The 21,186-nt window shown below is 42.5% G+C and overlaps 2 protein-coding genes across 3 annotated transcripts; one reads left to right on the top strand and one right to left on the bottom strand.

Moving 5' to 3' along the window:
* Positions 1-111: 111 nt before the first annotated feature.
* On the top strand, positions 112-2,467 carry polr2f (RNA polymerase II, I and III subunit F). The gene is made up of 5 exons (XM_029509223.1): positions 112-244; positions 407-476; positions 636-766; positions 1,324-1,395; positions 1,554-2,467. Exons 1-5 carry the CDS (start codon positions 225-227, stop codon positions 1,642-1,644), a joined length of 384 nt encoding a protein of 127 aa, XP_029365083.1. The 5' UTR covers positions 112-224; the 3' UTR covers positions 1,645-2,467.
* A 1,789-nt stretch (positions 2,468-4,256) lies between these two features.
* sox10 (SRY-box transcription factor 10) lies at positions 4,257-12,200 on the bottom strand. 2 transcript variants are annotated; one of them, XM_029509213.1, is made up of 4 exons: positions 12,093-12,200; positions 9,017-9,874; positions 7,427-7,695; positions 4,257-7,270 (listed from the first exon to the last, which is right to left on the bottom strand). In XM_029509213.1, the coding sequence occupies exons 2-4, from the start codon at positions 9,454-9,456 to the stop codon at positions 6,477-6,479; spliced, it is 1,503 nt and encodes a 500-aa protein (XP_029365073.1). In that variant the 5' UTR covers positions 9,457-9,874; positions 12,093-12,200; the 3' UTR covers positions 4,257-6,476. The 2 variants fall into 2 exon arrangements, with proteins under 2 accessions (XP_029365073.1, XP_029365074.1); XM_029509214.1 differs by having other exon boundaries at positions 7,535-7,695.
* Positions 12,201-21,186: the final 8,986 nt, after the last annotated feature.

Genomic DNA, 21,186 nt, shown 5'->3' with positions numbered 1-21,186 from the left:
AACCAAAAAGGGACACTATTAGTATTTTGAACTCAGTTTGTTCAAAAAAGCAAGTTAGGCGGAATGAAATACACATGTTCCGGTAAACCACCCGGAATGTTTTCCTGAGACGCCGGAAGTGGGAAAGTCAGAGCGCTCATGTGATCGCATGTTGACAAAAGTGTCTCATAAGACCAATAATAGGAATAATTCACAGAGGAGACATAGCAGCTTCAAAATAAAACATGTCCGACAACGAAGACAAGTAAGTAACGGCCTGCAGATCTACGGTGTTACATTCAGCTCCGTATTTACACAACGTGGGCTGGCGTTACTGCTTGCTAACTTTTGGCTAGCTCTTGGTACACACTCTTAGCTAATCCTGGATCTGACTCTCCGGCATAACGATATTTTGTCAAATTTGTAGCTTCGACGATGGAGATTTTGATGATGCCGAAGAGGACGAGGGCTTGGATGACCTCGAAAACGTGGAAGACGTAAGTTCGCCGATTATTGTTGTGGCTTTTACAGGAAGAAACGTGTTTGAGTCGTGGTGTGTGAGATCTACTTGTTTGATTATCCTTTATACCCCCGATCGTGTAAATCGGTTCATTTGCAGTGAGACCAGCCTTGTTTGTCTCTGCTTTTGCGAACAGGAAGATCAGGAGAATGTGCAGATTCTTCCGGCTGGAGAAGGCCAGCAGGCCAACCAGAAGAGGATCACAACACCATACATGACCAAATACGAGAGAGCCAGAGTCCTGGGGACACGGGCCCTGCAGATAGCGTGAGTGCTGTCAGGAGAGTGAACCCACACTCAGCTCTGATCCAGTGTCCAAACTGTCCTGGCTTCAGACCCGGTCTCCTCTTTGACTCTTCTCTACATTTTACACTCCCATCTTCTGTGTTCACTGTGAAATGACAGTGTTCATTCTTGTAAAAGCATGTATAATCCCTAATTTTTGTTGTTGTTATGATCTGTGCTCGTATTTCAAAATGGACCTGTGTGGTAAAATGCGATATTTGATTGTGTCAGTGTCAACTGGCTGAAATTGCAAAGAAAAATGACTAAATCTATAACAGAGTCTCCCAAAGTCAGTGGATAGTAGTGGCAACAGTCTCAACACAAGCTCCTGCCTGTTAGATCAACAGGTGAACGCTTATCAGACAATTGGTGCAGACCTAAGTTGTTTTACATATATGTACAACATATGTTGCTGTATCTCAGATTTGTTTGTGTTGAACTAGCCATAGACATGATTACAAGATGTAAGGAGGTGTCCTTTTTTCCCTCCACATACAAATACACTTTACCATTCCTCGCTTCTGATTCAATCTCAACAGGATGTGCGCTCCAGTCATGGTGGAGTTGGAAGGAGAAACAGACCCCTTGCAAATAGCTATGAAAGAGCTTAAGTAAGTTTACTTAATTTTTTTATTGTTTGAATGATCTCCAATGTTTTACAAAGTTAAACTAATACTCCACATTTAGTTTCTATTTTGTCATCATTTACAGAGCAGGACATTGAGCTTCCATGTGTTTTACTGCAACCTTTGTCTCCCTCCTCCAACAGGAGCAGAAAGATCCCCATCATCATACGCAGGTATCTTCCTGATGGAAGTTATGAGGACTGGGGCTGTGACGAGCTCATAATAACTGATTAAACACGTGATCAGATCTGATCAGAACGTGGCAGAACTATGAAATCAGGACAGTGTGTGGCTTTCTGGTTGGTAATGTTATGGTCCAAGTAATAGTGAGCTTAACTAAAGCAACTTCAAAGCCGGACCTGCTGTATTCCTGTTTTTAATTGCTGCATTCTAACAAACAACCACAAGATGGACACATAACTTAAGTCAAACGTTTATATTTAGTTTTTATTTTTTACTGATTATTATGTGCTGTAAATGTTCTACCTGCTGTTTTGTTTAGTAGTTTAGAATAAACACTTTTGTATAAATAACCATGTCCCACTTATGTTATTTGCACTCAGAGGAATTTGTAATGTGTTTTAAATAATATTTATGCCACAGCAATTTAATAGTATAACTGTGTATGTGCTTTGGGGGGGGGCAGCTACACTCATATAAAACAACGTTCAAAATTATGTGATGAGAAGAAATGCTGCTTCAATAGTAGAAGCCAATGAAAATACTCACGTAGGATAGAGCCTTCTGAGCTTTGAGATATTTTAAAAGTGTCGCTTTTTTTTCTCACTTCTGTCTTTCATGTCTCATGTGCTAGTCTCACAAATACATATGTACAAGCAGCTAAACATTCAGTGTATTGTTGAGGGGAAATGGGTTGTTGCCTGGAGAGAATGGAGGCCAGTGCATGCTTGAAAAAGAAAGAGGCTGAAAGTCAGCGAGAAAGGGAGGATTAGCAGCTTTATGTAGAGGAAGCTGTCCGACACTGCAGCCACTTGTTGATGGACGGGTGGATGTGTATATGGCATAAATTTCAAGACATCATAAATAATAAATGCAGCTTGGGAACAAAACAGAAAGCTGAAATAGAACATTTTACTGTTGTGAAAATAAAAACTGGTGGACTATATTGTGTTCTCATCAACTTCACAAATGATAAATTATAACAAGAAGCCAGTTTTTGCTGGTTTCGATTACAGTGTGTGGCCACGGTCATGTTATTCATTTCTGAAAAGCTGCCTCAGTCTGTGAGTCCCTTGATTGAAGGAGACAGCACCTCAGGGTGACGCTGCTCTCCTTTCATGGGTTGGAGGCAGCAGTACATGTGACACTCAGCAGCACCAGCCACAGTGAGGCCACCGACAGGTCGCACTCACCCCAGCAAAGGGTATGAATCCTCCAACTTGTTCTTTTTCTCAATCCTCCTGCTTTCCATTTTATTTATTTTGACTTTTTATCCCATCAGTCTGTATTTTTATCTAATCATTGCACTCCACACATGATGCCTTTTTGCATCATGTGTGGGGGGTTGATTTCATTTTGAACTACAAACCATCTAATTCTCTCTTTGAGAAGTAAATAATCAAAAGGGCCACGATACAACATATCACTTCTTTGTGATGATCTCATCGTCTCATCACATTTTGGAGAAACGTCCCAAATTTTAGTTAAACATAAGTCCACACAATTTAAGATAAAGAGTAAAATGGCAAAATGCAATTCATGCTATAAAAAGAGCTTTGTCCCAGTTCCTCAGATGCCTGATGATCACTTGCATCAGTAATGTGAGTCACAGCCCACTGGCTTAACATATAACTTAACAACAATGATCAACTAAGTGCTCAACAATGCACAAGCTAGATTTTAACCAGACCTCCAAGCTGTCTGCGTGTCCGAGTGAAACAAACACAAACTTTCACAAACAATGCTTTCACTCCCTTCTTGCTCTGCATCAACTGCTTCTTGCCAACACCTGCTTTGGCAGTTTACAAACTGTCATTCAGCAGAAAATAACTCTACTTATGTCTTCTTTCTTTCCAACTTTTTTCATTTTTGGAAAATTTAATCCAATTATATCTCTAACCTGAGGAGAATTTTTTTTCAGGGGTTGGGCTGAGTTTAGGGGGTAAGGGTGGGTAGCGGGGGTTGCAGGGTCTATGTGCAGAGAGTGTATGAGAGTCCCTTTGTATCCCAGTGAAGCTACAGACCAGGCAGTTATGGGTAAGGCTCCCTCATTGCCCTGTTTTCCTCCTCCCCCCCAGCTCCCATTTCAATGGGCCTCTTTGTCCCTCCAAAGTATCACACAGCCGATTAAAGAGGGGGAATTAGGAGTCAGGCTTAACCTGCAACACACACACACACACACACAAATGCACATTATAACAAACTTGAAATACGTACATAGGCATGTACACACACCCCCTCTCTAAGACTGTATCAGTTCAGACACAGGGAGACTTTCAGCTGCAGTATCAGAATGTGGATCTGATGACATTTCTGCTGCTGTTATCAACTTACACATCATCCCACAGGTCCTTTTGACTGTCCTCAGCAACAAGGAACCATTGCTCATGTTCAGCTTACCTTTGTTAATCATCAGTGGTGGACTGCTTAGTCAAGCCAGCTAAACTGAATTATCTGTATGTTGAACTGATAATGCTGAGAGTGAGAGCTGTGCTGTGTGTGACAATAGGAACATTTCTCGAATGGTGGACAATTTGTTGCTAAAAAATTAGGATGTTCAGATTATTGTTTATATGTTTATATGTTTATACTGTTATTATTCAGATTTGGGTTACGTTACTTGTTCTAGTGTAGAAATGTTTCAATAGGCAGAATTGTATTAAAGCAGAAATAGCTTTATTTCAAGTGAGTATAAGGTCCTTAGTCATCATCACTTGTTTAAGCTTTCACTCTTGCTGTTATTGAGAAGTTGTGTTGCTGTGCTCTGCTGGCGGCTGTTATACAGGACTGGACAGATTAAATACTAAAATGGCAGTAACAGTGAAAAAGTTTCTTCAAAATGAAGAGACATTTAACAGCGCATTCAAACATAAAACAAACATAAATAAGGAATACATAGCAACATTAAAGATGTGTCTCGCATTGCAGTGTAGCAGTGCAATGAGCTGTCTCTTGTGTCGGAGGTAAATAGTAATAAATGGACATTTAAGCTAAAAGATATAAAAAACAAACAGGCAAACAAAAAAACGGAGCATGATTTAAAATAATGCTAAATGCATGCAAAATGTTCAGCTCTTTGTCCTGTAGTAAAAAAGAATATTTCAGCAATAAATATAAAAGCAATTCTAAATTCTTTTCTTTTCCCAGGTGAAAAACTGGATCATTAAAACAGTTATGCTTAGGAACTGAGTTATAGAAATAAGATGTTGAAACACAGAAAAGCATATGAGCTAAGACACAAGGGGAAAAAACACAATAACTAATAGTTCCAAATGTTGGAAAGGAAACAAACAGAATTTAACCAAACATGTGAGTAACAGGTATTACTAGGACAAGGCACATTTTCTATTCAATATTAAGGTTCTGTTAAAACTTTTTATCTCATTTGCGCAATCTCTGGTAACTGTTTCTAAGTATGGGCATCACCCAGACTGAAGCTTTTTTAAACAAGAAAAAAAAATCATATACATCCAAAATAAAATTAAATGTGACATTTCACATTGAATACTGTTCTTTAAACAATGCATATGGAGAAAGGAAAGGCAGTGCTGCAGGCTTTCAGTGGCAATAATAATAGCGTAGAGCATTTGATAGCACTCAGTTATTTAAAAAAATTGCAGAAGCATCTTGTTTGTCTGACACATTGCAGCCATGGCTGATGAAAACAAGTGATCCAAGTATAAATATAATTATGTTTTTATCATGAATGTTGTTCATGGATACATTAAATACCAACTAAAATCATGCTCATCAGTGCCTTTGCGAAACAAACTCAACAGCAACTTTTGTGACCAACACATTTTTTTTTTTTTTTAAATTGGTAAAATTGTTGACATCTAACAGAAGAACATTGGCTATCTACACAATGTAAGGTAGTTTTGAGTGTTACGTTGGGAGAAACTTCAATTAAAATGAGTTTCCTCTCTAAAAAGTTTTGGTCTCAAAACTTTGGTTGTTTTACAAATATTTCACATTTGTATGCATCGATATATGTACAAATTGTAACTTCAAGTACATTTAATCTATCCTGATAAGACTAAGTTATCCTTTTTTGACTAAATATACAGTTCGCCTAAGAAAACTCAACACGTTGTTATGGCATTTTTCTTCCACGCATCTTGTTGTGTGTACAAAGGCATTTGTAGTGAACACAGCACAAACATTTGAATTAAACAGGGACAAATGTGCCTCAGAATAACCTAGAAAATATTGTCAATGTTTTTTTGTATTGATTTCCAGAAGCAATACAAAACTAACATTGGTCTGATCAAAGGTCAATCCTGCCTGAGAATTAAATGGGCCAAAGCCAAATAGGTTGGCACTCCTGGCACAAAAAAACATTTCATGTGGACTCAAGTCAGGCTCTGAATTTGTCAAAGCCTTTATAACGCAGGTCAAAGCTATATATTCCACATTAAAATGTTAATTCTGCTGAGCCATCTTTTGGCCTTTAGGGATTGTGCCCTCTCTGATACCCAGGAAGTCAACAAGTCGATGGGGGCGTGATGCTTTTCCTCCTCGGAACTCCGTGTCTTGTATTGTTTGAAGTGCTGTGAAAGATCTAATCTGAAACTCTGCACTGCTGGGTGAGTATTTTTTCTTTGCACTATCAAAATAACACGCTTGCTGACTATGACACTGTGTGCCCCAAGTAATCAGCTGCGCTTCGAAAGCACCACGCTTCACACTCATCTGTGCTGTGAAAACATTTCTGCACCTGGGCAAGGACAGTGCCAGGTTTCTCCCGTCCTGCCTTCCCAACTCCCCCATTACCTCTTGCTGAGTCCACTTTGATTTCTGATACCACTATTAATGCTGCCGCTGCTGCTCCTTGGGACTGGCATGGGGGCTGAACCTGCGCCAGCACCCTCTGGTTTCGTTGTCTGTCATGGCCGCGACAGTGTTGTATAGACAGGCTGTTCCCAGTGTGTAGGGCTGTGTGACTGCGGTACACTGGCTGGGTCAGTGATAGGTGTGTACAGAGGCCTCTGGGAGGGACCCATGTAAGAGAAGGCTGAGTACAGCCCTGACGCCTGGCTAGAGTGGGCGTAGTACGACCCTGAGGCCTGGTGGTCGGCATATTCGGCAAACTGTGCCCTGGAGGCCAGTGAGGGGAAGGCAGAACTGTAGTGAGGAAGGCTGAGGGGCGTGTATGTGACATGGGAACCTGCAGAGACTGCCTCTGCAAAGTGACCCACAGAACCTCCAGCTTCACTCTTGATCTGGGCCTTGGATGGGTCTGAGCCCAGAGGAGACCCATGATGTTGCTGTGGCGGCGGCTGCTGCTTGGAGAGCCAGGCTGCCGAGTGTCCACTGGCTGCTGCCAGAGCTGAGGAGATGCCGTAGGTGTACGGCGAGGCCGGAGAAGTCGTTGCAGCTGCTCCTCCCCCTGCACTCTGCCCAACCCCAGGGTGCCCGTTTGGGGGAAGATACTGGTCAAACTCATTGACATCAAAAGGCTCCATATTGGCCATCACCTCATGGCTCATCTCACCAATGTCAACATTGCCAAAGTCGATGTGAGGTTTCCCAGATCCCGGAGCAACTGAACTCATCTCTGCTCCCAATGTGCCACGGGAGCTCCCTTTCCCAGCACCCTCTCTCTTTCCATCCCCTGCCTTCCCAGACTGAGACTCTGTCTTGGGAGTGGTGGGAGGTGTGGGAGGACTGTGGCTCTGACCTGGAGAAAGACAAGAAAACATGTATTTACAGCTCTCTTTCTTGGCAGACCCAAGCCATTGTCTGTCCATTTGTCGTAATGTGCAGCTGTATTCAGACTAAAACAGTGTAATGGGGAAAGTGTCGGTGGGGGAGTGGAGGGGAGCCTGCAGCCCACCTGCAGCATGAGGGTGGTGCCCATCTGCCAGAGGGGACCCGGCTCCCCCACTGTGGGCCACTTCCAGGTAGAGGCCCTTGTAGTGAGATTGGCTTTGGCTGACCTCACCCTCCAAATGGCCGTTGGCCTCACTTCCTGATCCAGAACCAAGCTTCCCATTCTTGCGGCGTCTTGGCTGGTATTTGTAGTCAGGATAGTCTTTCTTGTGCTGCTTCCTCAGCCTCTCTGCTTCCTCAATGAAGGGCCGCTTGTCGCTCTCATTGAGAAGTCTTGGTTAAAAGAAAAATAAGCGTGCAGTTATTTGGTGAAGGAAGCCGGTGATAATCAAGTGTGTGTGCTTCGTAAAGATAAACTTTTTGAGGCTCAGTATTCGCAGAGAAGTGAATGACCTGGATGTTAATATCACTGCAGTTATCACAGCAGTTATGCAGTTAACAGATATTCCATTAGTCAGGGTAATCAGTTTTAAATTCGTATGATGCAGATTGTCAAAATTCCTCTTGTTTTCTCAGCTTATTCAGCTGCATTAAATACACAGCTGCATCTGATGGGATGCCTGTCAGGGGCTTTTAACTGCTGGACAGTAATGAAATAATGCAGGCCAGAGGAGCATCCTGTGTGCAAACAGGGAATTGAGCTCCTGTTTACCACGGATGGCAGGAATGGCATGAGAAAACCCTGACCTCCGTCGTTCCCAGTGTTCATAATGTAGTGGGCTAATAAGCTAATGATGCCAGAGCCCAAGGTCAAGTCTTCATCTAATTACCCTTCCATCCCCACAAGGTTAATGAATTTAACCTTTCTAACCTTTCTTGTCAGCAAATAGTTTTCAGTAATGAAAAATATCAAACAAGTAGGGATCCTGTGAAATGAACGAAGAATTCAAATTAAATGGACCACAGGGGCTCCGTGATTAGAGCCTGCAATGTCAAAAACTACTGTCCCACACTCTGGACTACAGTAATATTAGGGATTGTACTCTACTCAATGGACTTTCAAATTCATCAACTAAGAGAAGCAACAATATTTAAAAATGTGAAAATATAGATGAAATAACTTCATCTAGTACCTTTAACTTTCACAGTTGAAAGGCTGAGCTTTCGAAAAATGAGCTGAATGCCATATGCCCAAATATTAACCAGTGGATGAAATTAGCCTGATTTCTAGCCTGATACACACATACTACTTCTTGCTGAGCTGTGAACTCAATAGCTTAATGCTGATTTCTGAAAATATCACGAAACGCCATCCTTTTCATGAGCGAATCACCATTATACTAAGATAAACAGATTAAAGTAGAGGGATGAATACAGCATGTGCACAAATAGCTGCAGTCATCCCTCTCTGTGAAATCATCAGTGTGAGCCAGAGATGTTATGGAAGTGAGAAACGTGTAAATGAAATCAAATGAAAACGTGGAATAGAAACGGAGCTTGGAAAACCTTTCTGTTGTCACATTTGCGGAAAAGGGCGAGATTAGTATAGTTGTGTCGCATGACTTTGCGCAAACGTTAAGCACTTGTCCCGCCCTGCAGCAGGTCTACATTTGCCTCCCGTGCTGTCCCCTGGATGTCCACTGTCCGCACTCACCTCCACAGCTTGCCCAGGGTCTTGCTGAGCTCCGCGTTGTGCAGGTGCGGGTGTTGGTCCGCCAGCTTCCGGCGCGCCGCCTGCGCCCACACCATGAAGGCGTTCATCGGCCTCTTCACGTGCGGCTTGTTCTTGCCTCCGGTGTTCACGCGCACGGGCATGGGCACGAGCGTCCAGTCGTAGCAGTTGAGCACCTGACTCACGGCCTCGCGGATTCCCGCGGGGAAACGCTCGTCCTCGTCGTCGGACCGGACGGACGAGCACCCCGCGGACACGTCGTCCAAACACGCTGGCCTCGGTTGCTGCAGCCCCTGGCCGCAGAGAGGGGAGTCCCGCCCGCCGGGCGCCCCGGAGGAGTGACCCGGCGACAGGGAGCGACTGTCGTCCGACATCCCGGGACTGAGCTCGACCTCCGACAAGCTCTGCTCCTCTCTGGACATCTTCCTCCAGACACGACCCTCCAGGGCTGGGGATGGAGGACCTGCTCCCTAACCGCTCCGCTCTGATCTGGACTGTCCCTGCGGTGACGCACGGAGTGGCGGCAGTCAGCGGTCCGGTCTGTCCCTCTGGCTTCCTCTAAGTTATAAGTTATAATATAAACTGCCAGTCTGTCTCTACTCTCAGCCTCCGTTGCAAAACTCTGTGAGGGTTCCACATTAAAGTTCTTTCCATCCGCGTTGTTGGTATCATAGGCGGCTCAGTGCGCACCTTGGACCCCAGTTTACCTGCTAAAGCACAAATGTCTGCTCCAATCACCCGCTCTCACTTCTCCCCTCTCTCTCTCTCTCTCTCTCTCTCTCTCTCTTTCTCTCTTTTTCTCTCTCCTCCGTCTGTCCAGCGGTTAAAATCCAACAGCACCTGAAACAGAGTGAGAGGAGGTCAGTTCTGACAGTCCGACCACAATGCGGAGATGCTGTTTTTCTCTCCACTGTTGGTTAAGTGAAGACTCCGGGGAACTACATTTGATTTCGCAATTTCTGTCTCTGTATTACAGCAATACAACCTCAAACGGGGTCACAGTGTTCCAGTTTCAAGCCAATACAACCGTTAATTTGGGATGTAATTCACACATTAACAGCATCTAAACAGACATGAAAGGAGCCTGGGATGATTTATTGTAATTTATTATAGTATCACGCAGGATTTAAATGACTGTACAATAGAATGAGCCCAACCGGGTTTCTAGATTTCATTCATTTCAATTAATTGACTGCAAGATTTGTCATAATAATACAGAACAAGTCAAAGTCTGATTTCTCATTTTTTTTCTTTTTTATTGTGTCTACATCAGTTGGGTCGCTATTATATAAGTATATAAATGAGAATAAGTGGGCTATAAATATAATTTGCAGAGGTCCTGCTCCTGTAAAAAAAAAACAGCGACTGTTAAAGGTTTTGCAGTTATTCCTAGCTCCCCGGAGAGGGAGTGCTGTAATGAACCGAGGCCGCAGCAGCACAAACCGGGGATTTATACCCCGCTCCTCTTGGATAAACACAGCCGGGCGCTGGAAATATAAACCTCGTGTGCGTGCGTGTGTCGGTACGAGTGTGTGAATTAGACACAGTCTGGCTGTTGAAACAGTGGCAGGTCTATCGGCGGGAGCAAAATGTGCCCTTGTTTTGTCCATTAAATCAACACCCTGCCTCCAACTCCACGTCCTAAAATCAGCGGACTTCCTGCGGACCAGTTGCACTCCCCGTTTTTCTTTAGCTTCGGTATCATGTTGCAGGGAAATTAGGGATGCAATGACATTATATATAAAATGATGTTGAGTTGGTGTTTTCTTGTAGGTTAAGTGTTGGGTTATAGTCACTTAACCCCTGTAACACTGAGCTTTCACTGGCCTCATATTTGACCGGCGATGTCTATATATGCCTGTGTGATATGTGGTATGAATTTATAAGTATAGCGTGTGGGCCGAGTGCAGGGGTGAATGGCAGGTGATGCTGCTCAAACGTCCCAAAGCCAGAGTGGGTGTCAGGAATTGTCTCCACTTGCAGCTGACGGCTGCGTCTAAAAAGCTCCACCATCTGTCCGAGGCGCATGAATGATAAATGGTGTCCGGCAGCCACCTGGCATGCAGGGCCGCTTCACGGACCGCCACCCCGGCCCCGCAGCACGGACGCGACGCTCGGCTTCACCGCCGCGCCTGACGCACCTGAACGTCTCACTCGCGCACTTGTTTGAGTTTGCGCCACTCACTTGTCGCACATAATGCCGCTCCATCTGAGGAAAGGAAATAGTCCCCCTGACCGAGAGCCGATAATCTGCGAACAGGTTCATTATGAAGCGTGTTATTTATTTCACACACAGATTAGAGACAAACGGGCCAATAAGAGACTCAACACAGCTGCTTGTCTCATTCATTTGTTTTCCTTTGAAATAGTGTTTGTTTTTCATTTCCATTACTGGGCACATTTAGTATGTGGGATGAACCTCGGCTTTGTGAGCTCATTATCGCCGCTCGACTGCCCAATAAGTTGGCCTTAATTTATTGCTTGAAACTTTTTCCCCTCAGTTTCAATAGCAAATATTTGTCTCGTCGTCACATTGTCCTCTATTATGGGCTTTTCTTCAGCTTTTTACATTTCTATTATTCAGTTAATCGCACAGAAACAATTAAATTTTACATTATAGGACAAGCGAGAAAAAGAAAATCCAAATTTAAATGACGATCAATGACATAAAATGTTAACCATCTCAGAAATCAATGTAAAACATAACCGCTTGTTACACTGACAACAACATCAGGGCTGTCGTTGTCAAAATGTTTATCATCCCCACCCTCACCCAAAATAGTCCACACATGCTGCCACCGTTTATAGCCTCTATCCCAGCATTTACAGATTTATATGTTTGAATTATCACAAATGTTAGGTTGATGTTTGAGATTGAAAAAAAAAAAAAAAAAAACACCGACAGAGAACCACAACACAAATCCTGTGTGCAAATCCTGAACGCTGCAAGTTATTATGAGTGAGATAAATAGATTTCTGAACGGAGGCTCTTCTGTCTGACTGAGAGCTGCCGCAGCAGCAGCACAGAGGAAAGACATGGACATGCTAAGCGTCTTACTTCAGCAATGAGAAAAGGAGGTCGCCGGTTTAGCACGAGAATCCGTGAGTTCCAGAGTTTCCAAAGTGACGCTCGCTCCCCAGCCCCCTCGCTCACCCTGCCCGGGTATGAATGCCGGCTCTGTGTGCCGGTACCGGGCCTTAATGGGCTCCTTGTATGAGGCCCAGGGGAAAAAAACCCAAAGAGGCAGAGAGGAGGACGGACCTTAAAGGGGCAGCGTGGCTGCATAGGAGGACTCCCAGGCCTATGATTGGCTGCTCTCTCTCCCCCACCTCTCTCTCTCGCTCTGTCGCTCTCATTTTAAAAAGCCAGAAAGAAAATTTGAGTTTGTTTGTTCTTTGTTGCTGTTTTTCTTAAATGAGTCTGGGGCTCATTATCAGAGACGCATCCTCAGCTCTCCTGTCAAAAACCTGTCTGAAGGTTTGGAGAGGGGCTATTTAATATTGATGCTCAGGCTGAATGCTGGCTGCCCCTGAACACAACGTAAACAGGATGAATTTATGGGTCATCCGGGCAGGAAATACTAAAAAACCAAGAGTTTAGTGTTTTAGGATGACATGACATCACACCATCCTACATCATAATAGCACGAGTTTTGATGTATGATTTAAATGGGCACATTTTAGAGTAATAGCATACATCTATTAGTAAATTATAATCTAGATGTAGAGGTTTGTTATATTATATTAAATTATATATACCTGCACATCACTGGTTTGTTAAATGCCCTCCTGAGAGTGAGTGTGATAATTACTTCACAGCCTGTCTCTGAAACCAAACAGCACTGGTAGAAATGCAGAAAGGAAGGACGAGAGGGGACATTATGGGATGCACGGATACAAACACAAGTGCTGTTCTTCTCAACAATGACCCCTTGTATCCCCGCCATGCGACCCACTGGCCCCCAATCCAAAAATCACCACTTTTTTCAGTATCCATGAATGTTGACTGTGATAAGGGAATCCTAACCATGAGTGCATCTCTGTCTGATTCTCTGCCTCTTTCATTCCTCCTCTCCCTCCTTTCTTTGCGCCCTTTGTTTTATCTCAGGTGAATTGTAATCATGTGATCAAAACGAGCACCCCCTTCCCCCTGAAATGAAAAAAAAAGAGGGGGGGGGGGACAAAAAGTTGTTTTGTGCATATAAAAAAGAAACGAAGGAAAAGGCTCGTGTCTTCTCCTCTACCGACACGCTCTAACCGCGTCTCAACTAACTGACACATAGAGAGAAAAGCTCCAGGAGCGCGGAGACTCGGCCCGGGAGATGTGGCGGGACTGGCCGGCTCCTGGAGCTTCAGTGCGGGGACAGTCACAGAGACACTCCGGGGATTTGTCTTTTGCTGTGCAGATGAGGATCTGCGGCCCGGCCTCAGTTTGACGTGAGTGTTTGTTTAGGCGTGTGTGTGTGTGTGTGTGTCAGTGTGTGTACGTGTATTTGTGCACAAATAATCATGATGGGGAGAAATGAAATGAGCAGGCCTAACAAAGTTAGATTTCTGTATCAAGTGATGGCGTTCAGAGCAGACTGGATCTTTCTGGGTTTGACAGCCTTGATGAAATTAAGCAGGAGCTGGATTTACGTCTTAGACCCAATTAGCTGAGTGGCACTGTGACAAAATGCCGCAATCTTAAATTTTGTAGTCAATGTTGCTTTAAAAAAAAAAAACATTTAAATTTTTAATTTTAAACATCTTTCCTTCACAATAATAATGGTTGGCTCCTCAGTATGTCAGTACAGAAATCAATCGAGGAGAGATGATGAGATGTTTGAGGGAAAAAAAAGCTTCTTTTTTTTTTTTATTACAGGTCCTCATTTCTAGCTTTCTATTTGGCCTATATATCACAAGGGAAAATTATTAATTTCCATGTGAAATGCTTTCTCCTCCAGCTGGATAAAGGAACATTATAAAATAAGCAATATCTCTTAATAATGAATATATACATATTTACAAAGTTTTTCAATGGAAACAAATAAATTGCTTCTAACTCTAAAAATACTAAAATATTAAACCAAATTAAACTGTCCTCAATGAAATTACACAAAACTTCAGGCCCTTTGTAATTACATATATTTTTTTATGTAAGAAACATAAAAAATTACTGTGCAACCTGCTCTCTGTTACACTTTTTAGCCTCTCGGCATATTCATCTACTTTGTCGACCGAATAACAGCTGTGATGCCATAATGTTTATGGAAATTATTAAAAAGTGACAACAATAGTGGATTTCCTATGACTTTTACTGAGTGAGTGGTTTGCTCAGATTTTACAAATTTAACCCATGTAACCCATTTTTGTTTGAAATAAAATGGGATGCTGCTCTGAAATAATTATTTGATCATTATTAAACTATAAGAGAGGATAAATAATTTTTGTTGGACAAACTGAGGCATACATACATGCACCAAACCAGCACTGTGAAGCAGACACAGAAATAATACACAGGGCAGCAGTCAAAAGTCAACAGGGTCCTGTGGTCTTGTAAACGTGAGGCCATATACATTACATCAGAGCTGGAAACACCTTTGTACCCAACACTCCTCAGGTGTCTTTATACAGTCCTGGCAAATATTACTTATGTCTCTCATGGATCCAGAATTGATCACTGTTGAATTGATATTTTGGAGAAAAAATAATTATAGAGTCTAAATACATACTGACCAAAATAGAAACACATATTGCTATTTTTATTGATACTTCAGTGAAGTTGGATTTTTCAGGCACTCTGCATTTGGAGAAAATATACCAGAGAACAGAGCAAAGGACAAATATATTTACAATAATGTCATTTAATAGATAATTTTGTGACCCAACGATAAAATGTACTTAGTGCATGCTTTCTCCTGACTACAGGTCATTTATTATATATTGTTTACTGTCACAAGGCAGAACTGGGCAATGTATGTGTAGTTGTGTATCATGATGCAATGGGCAGATTTCTGCCTGTTTACTGGTTCAGACATTCAATAATATACTCACCGGGCTGTGTGTTAAAATGGTTGAACAGCGGTGTTAGTGTTGTTCTGCCTATAGACGCGAACAGATCAACATATGTGATTGTGTATTTGCGAACACACTTCCTGAGTCGCAGTAGCATCTTTTGAAAGCAGTTTATATCTCTCTGTTAGTCATCAACACACTGTCTGCTCGTTTGTGACATCCTTGGTCACATATTTTCCTTGGCTTTTTGTCTCTATGCATGCACCTGTGCAGGAGCGAGCAGGTGTGTCGGTATCTGCTCACTGAAGTGAATCAGTCAAGCCTGCAGAGGGATCTTGTGGGATACTGTTATTGCAGTTATTAAGTTATTAGGAATGTAATCAACTCAGTCTTATATTTTCCAATAAAAGCAGAATTCAAGCTTGACTTCACAATGGGAGCCCAAAGGTCATAATAATAATAATACATTTTATTTAGAAAGTGCTTTTCAGGGTACACAAAGTCGCTTTACAGGCACTTAAGGACATCAGAAAATACAAATTAATGCAAACAGAGACTCATCAAAAATATCAGAATACACGTCAAAATACGGAATGAAACAAACATGATAGGAATATCAAGAAAGAGTGGAGGTAGAATGAACTACAGAATGGCACAAGTGGAGCTGGTAAAAGATCGGCATTTAGATCATTAAGCTGAAGGGAGATAGAGTTAATTATGAGTTTAATGCCCTCTTTGATTTTTTTCTCAAAAACTTCCTGACCAATTAATTTATCTGTGAACATCTGTGAATCCTGTCTTTGTGCTTATAGTACCAAAGTATCAGTGGCTTTGTGTTAATTTTTGTCATATATTTGTGTGTGCGTGTGATGCTTGCAAAACTTGGACAGGCTTTCACTACAGCTGGGTCGTGAGGTGTGTGTGTGTGGGTCAGCTAAATGTCTATACAAATAACAAATTTCTGTGTGCATTTACATGCCTGCATGCACAGGCATGTATGTTTCTGAAGGACATATATGTGTGTGGGCTTTAGGAAATGGACAGTGCTGTATACTGGTCAGATGGATGAATGGGGCTGAGGTGTGTGTGTGTGTGTGTGTGTGTGGCTGCGTGGCTGCCTTGTGAATAGCCCATTGTGTACTCTGCTTCATATCTCCATGGGCCAGCCTAAGGAAAGAATTCAGTTACTCCAATTGTGTGAGGGGGGAACATCTAAAGGAAATTGATATATGGGGGTTGAAGCAATGGTGGTATTGGGGTAAGGGTCCCCACTGAAATAGGTGAAACAGAAAAAAGGGTTCAGTTACCTGCAGCTAATCTCTGCCGGTATCCTGCAATCCCCCTTCTACTTGTTTTCAGACAACTTGTCTCATGTTTCTTGGTTTCAAGCATCAGGAGCGATTGGTGCAATCCGTGTGCTCGCATATTCTGCATCACACTGCATTTACAGCTGCTATGGGGGGGTTACATGTTTGTGGACAAGAGAACATTTAAAGCATAAAAGCTCATTTGAAATAGTCCTTTTTGGAGAACCGATCACCTGGACATCACATATAGTTTCTGCTATCCACGTGGTTTATGTAAAAGAGGAGGCCACTGTCAGCCTGTCTTTTGGATTGTTGTTCCACCACTGTGGTCTAGACGAAAACATCAGCATTACTATTCATGTTCCCTGGAGAATGAATTTTCTTGACTTTGATGGCATTGCAATGTGTCATACACCGCCAACAATAGGTCAGCATTTCTGGTTTTTAGAGAAATATCTTGAAAAATTAAGGACAGATTTCCTGTGAAATGTCTGTGAAAACACTGGCCAGAGGATAAATCCAACTGACTCCTTGAGTCCTCTCTTTGTGCCACCAGTGGATTAATCCTAAAACGTAAAGCTCAATGTCTACAGACCGACTGGCACAATTTTTTTGTACAGATATTTAATGTTTGCAGAGAAGTTTTAGTATATCTGCTGATGTGGTTGTTCTATGAAACACTCACTTACATCAGTTTTATCTTGTGTTAAATAAAATTAGCGATTGTCAGGGTACTAACATGCTAGACTAAGATGGTGAAAGTAATCAACATTACACTGGCCTGTAGCTTCAAAACCCCAGTGTTGTCACTGTGACCAGATTATCATCCTGACATTAGCACCGAGCTCAAAGCACCATTGTGCGTCTGAGACAAATTTGTCTCACGGTGCTAAAACCATGGCTGTAAACTCATATATTCTGCCTGCGTTGCGTTTGAAAAACCTGATGATAAGTCCTTTCATCACATTTGCAGTGCATCACCCCTCGAACGCCCCACTGAAACGCTACAGCTTCTCGTCTTTTTGTTCAGTTCAGGTTTATGTTGATCGTTCTTTTTATGCACATATACATGATCTACACTAAAGAGTAGACGTGGTTAGCAGACACTGGAAAGTGGCACATCCTTTGGTGTGAGCCCAGACCAGCCCTCAAAGCTGTGGCAGTTCTCAACTCTGGTGCAGCTGTGACAACAAGAGGCAAGGGGAAAAACAAGGACGATGCTGAAGGAATCAGAGCAAAAGAATCCTCAATGCTGCCTTGTGCCCTTCGCTGGTGTCCCCTGTCTCCCTTTCACAGCAAAATCACTCACATTATTCACCATCCTTGTAGAAAGTGCATGTGTGTAGATGTGTGTTTTTTGCCATTGAATCCCTCAGAAATGCTCACTAATATAAGCAGACTTCGTGGCAAGATTTGGAAACTCCCAAACAACCCATCACTGGAGGACAAGGGGACATGCCTGAAAAATGATAATTGGCGGAATGAGAGGCGAGGGATGAGGAGATTGAGTCATTTTCAGGAAAATGCAGAAAATGGTGTTCAAGAATTCGGCCGACAACAAGGGTGTCCTTTGTTGGGATACTTCTGCAGCATGTCAGGCTGGTTGCTGTTTGGGACGTCAACACAAAGAAATGATGTGCTTCTCTAAAAATGTTCAATTTCAATGATTCTCACATTGTTTTTCTCCTTAGCTGCATCTGATATTGCCTGACATAACCTAATCCGAAGCATTTTCATACAAAAAATACAGTTGTATGAAAACTGCATTATTTAATATTCATTTATAAATGATAATAACCCAACATAGCTCTATACCATTTACTCTACAACCTTCTTTGGCCAATATCTAAATACCTGGTCACTATAAGCTAAGATAAAGTATAATATAAGACGAGACTTTAAGCACAAAAATAAAATTATGTAATTCCAGGGTGTTGGTCATTGTTAAGTCTATCATAAAATCTGTTATATACAACCAGTAGGGTATTTTAAAGTGCTTTCAGAAAGTGTTGCGGCCTCCTTTACTGTTTCAGTTGTTTGTGTTTCAGCCTTGTGCTAAAAGAAATCCATTTCTAACCCCTGTTCATTTCGAACAATTAGGATCCTTTATAAACTGGCCGCCTATCAGAACTTAGAAAGCCAGTGAAGGAGTTTCATACTGTGAGAAACAAGAGCCTCTGTTCTGATGAAACCACCTGCCCAACACCATCCCAGTGGTGGCAGCCTCATGCTGTCTTTTTCAACAGGGAGACTAAAATTCTGAATGTCCAGCTCATTCAAGACCTCAGATCGGGCCAAAAGTTCAAAGCATGCAGCCGAGACAGCAAAAGGAGCCTTGAAATTGTGCACAGATAAGCCCCATTTAACCTGATAGAGCTTGAAATTATTTGCAGAGAAGAATAAACCCCAAATCCAGACATGCAAAGGTTGTCACATCATACTCAACATGACTCAAGGTTATAACTGCTGCTGAAGGTGCTTCAGCAACTTTAACTCTGAACATAACAGCTTCCATGGCAATGTGTGTCAAACTGATAATGGATTGTTGTGGGGCAAAACAAACAGATTGTCTCTATTGGCTCTATACTTATCTAGCATAGGATACATTTGGCTTGTTTTGGAGAGCTGTTGTGTTTCTCTGAAAGCATGGTGGCATAGTGGTTAGCGTTGTTGCCCCATAATAAAGTCACAGGTTTGGTTCCCAGCCTGGGGCCCTTCTGTGCAGAGCTTGTATCTTCTCCCTGTGTGGGTTTCCTCTGGTTTCTTCCCACTGTCAAAAAAACATCCTGCTTGGGTTAACTGGTGACTCTAACTGTCTGTGACTGGTTGTGTATTGGCCCTGTGATGGACTGGCGACCTGTCCAGGGTGTACCCGCCCTCTCCCAGAACATTGGCTGGGATTGGCTCCAGCACCCTCTGTAACCGGAAACAGAAAAGCAGTAGAAGATGGATGGATGATATTAATTTAACAATTTGAGTAAAAAGTGTTAGTACGTTTCTTTTTGTTCAGGGTGCAGTACATTCAGAGCACGCGTCCAGCTCCACCACAGGCCATATTCACAGTCATGTTTGATTGTAGTAACCCTAACCCTAACCCGGTTTTCATGTCCCCACATTAACCCTCCTGTTCCTGCCATATCCCAAATATGGATTCAGCACTGAATAGGACCTTTTTCCAATTATCCACTGTGAAATTCTCCTTAATCTTAAGCCCCCCCAAGTTTTTGACCATGTTTTCCCTCCTGAGAAGTGAAAGGACACCATGTCCTCTGAGACCCCAACAAGCAACCTTTTCATCCCTTTGTCAATATTTATGAGTTTTTTGTGCTTTTTTTAACTTTTCTTTTCTATACCTGTGACGAAGTTGCTGTTCAGTCTTGCAGCGAACTAAGCGTGATGTTGATCTTCTCATGATTTGGTAACTTTAACTTAACTTCCTGATCCTACTCTGGATCAACAAATCCAGTTTGTGTTTTAGAGGGCCACGCAATGCCCCTTTGCATAAATGAGGACGTTCACATATGCGGTCTCAGACTATGCAATACTGGCTGATGCCTCCATGATGAGAAATTTGTGACACAATTATAAATTCGTTTGGTTGGGTTAATTTTTCTAGCATCCCATAGAGAGGCATTATTTCACTTCTGAGTTTATTTTTGGCTTAAAAGAACAAAACAAGAAAATGATTCAGTTATATTATTTTTGAAGTAAAAACCTGATGTGAATCGTTGACTTTCTTTTCTCTCAATGAATGGACTTTGAATAGCCACACTTCATCTCGTGATAGACTACTTTATCATGTCTTATATTTGTTTGATTGAATGCTGGCCCTTCTAACAGACCACAGTTGCAGGAAAAGCATCATGTTAATATCTAATAATGTAAAATTTGTCATTGCATAAAAAGCTCAACTACTCATTGGATGAGCCTTCACTACCACGGCCTTGTGGATTGACCTATGCTTTACTTCTTTTGTGTAACAGGACAGAAGCTGTTTTGATATGAGTGATGCTCCTTAGGAGAAGATATGGAAGAGGAGGATAAAAAAGTCACTCTCCAATCATGAGTTCTCCTCGGAACATTGAATTAAGGAGCATGAATGAGTGGGGGCCTGGAGGGTCTGGGGTGGCTGGCCGCAAAGATGCCTGAATGAAAGAGTTGGTTGTTTGATGCTGGGAGAAGGAGATGAAAGGGGAGAAGGAGATGGAGAGTTTGTTGGGCATCAGTCCCCTCTCCCTTCGCCTTCTCACCCTGCGGCCCTCCCTGGCTCTGCCCATGTGAGCTAGGGTTCAAACATAGGGCCCACAGCTAGCTTCATACACACACACACACACACACACACTTAACTTAAACATAGAGACAAAAATGGAAACTACAGGCAGAAAATCCAGAAGTGTGTGCTGCATACTCAACTGTTCACAGGCAAACTCAGAACGATACACAAACACAGTTAGTGCGCAGGCAGGTGGCGTGCATGTACAAAAGGATGACACATTCTGTTGACAACAGAGCGAGTAAACTTTAGTGCCCGTTTAACTTTATGTAAATCCATCAATGGCAGGGTGCACATTAAAGAACAAGAAGACCAACAAGTACAATATCTCTTCCCTGATATCAAGAAATAATATGTGTGCTCAAACAAAGTGTGCATATTAAATGCACAGGGAGGACTCACTTCACACAAAGAGTCAAAGGGTTATTAGGGTAATTAATATATAGTAGTTAGCACATAGTGCTTGTAATAAATCTGTCTGTTCTATTGCAAAGAGGCTCCCATCAAGGATGCCCATTTTCCCCACCACAGTCTTCAGTTTTCAGTCAGTGCAGAATTTACACTGAGGATGAGGT

This window comes from Echeneis naucrates, chromosome 8, assembly GCF_900963305.1.
Source record: "Echeneis naucrates chromosome 8, fEcheNa1.1, whole genome shotgun sequence".
Classification (NCBI taxonomy): Eukaryota; Metazoa; Chordata; class Actinopteri; order Carangiformes; family Echeneidae; genus Echeneis; species Echeneis naucrates.
Note: the sequence above shows the minus strand (reverse complement) of the source record. Positions and strands in the feature narration are given on the sequence as shown.

Coding starts and splice junctions, on each gene's coding strand:
- sox10 (XM_029509213.1), bottom strand. CDS start 9,456: ATGTCCAGAGAGGAGCAGAGCTTGTCGGAGGTCGAGCTCAGTCCCGGG. Junction 7,696..9,016: donor ACCCTGGGCAAGCTGTGGAG/GTGAGTGCGGAC, acceptor CTTTTAACCAAG/ACTTCTCAATGAGAGCGACA. Junction 7,271..7,426: donor GCACCACCCTCATGCTGCAG/GTGGGCTGCAGG, acceptor GTCTTTCTCCAG/GTCAGAGCCACAGTCCTCCC.
- polr2f (XM_029509223.1), top strand. CDS start 225: ATGTCCGACAACGAAGACAA. Junction 245..406: donor ATGTCCGACAACGAAGACAA/GTAAGTAACGGC, acceptor TCAAATTTGTAG/CTTCGACGATGGAGATTTTG. Junction 767..1,323: donor ACACGGGCCCTGCAGATAGC/GTGAGTGCTGTC, acceptor CAATCTCAACAG/GATGTGCGCTCCAGTCATGG.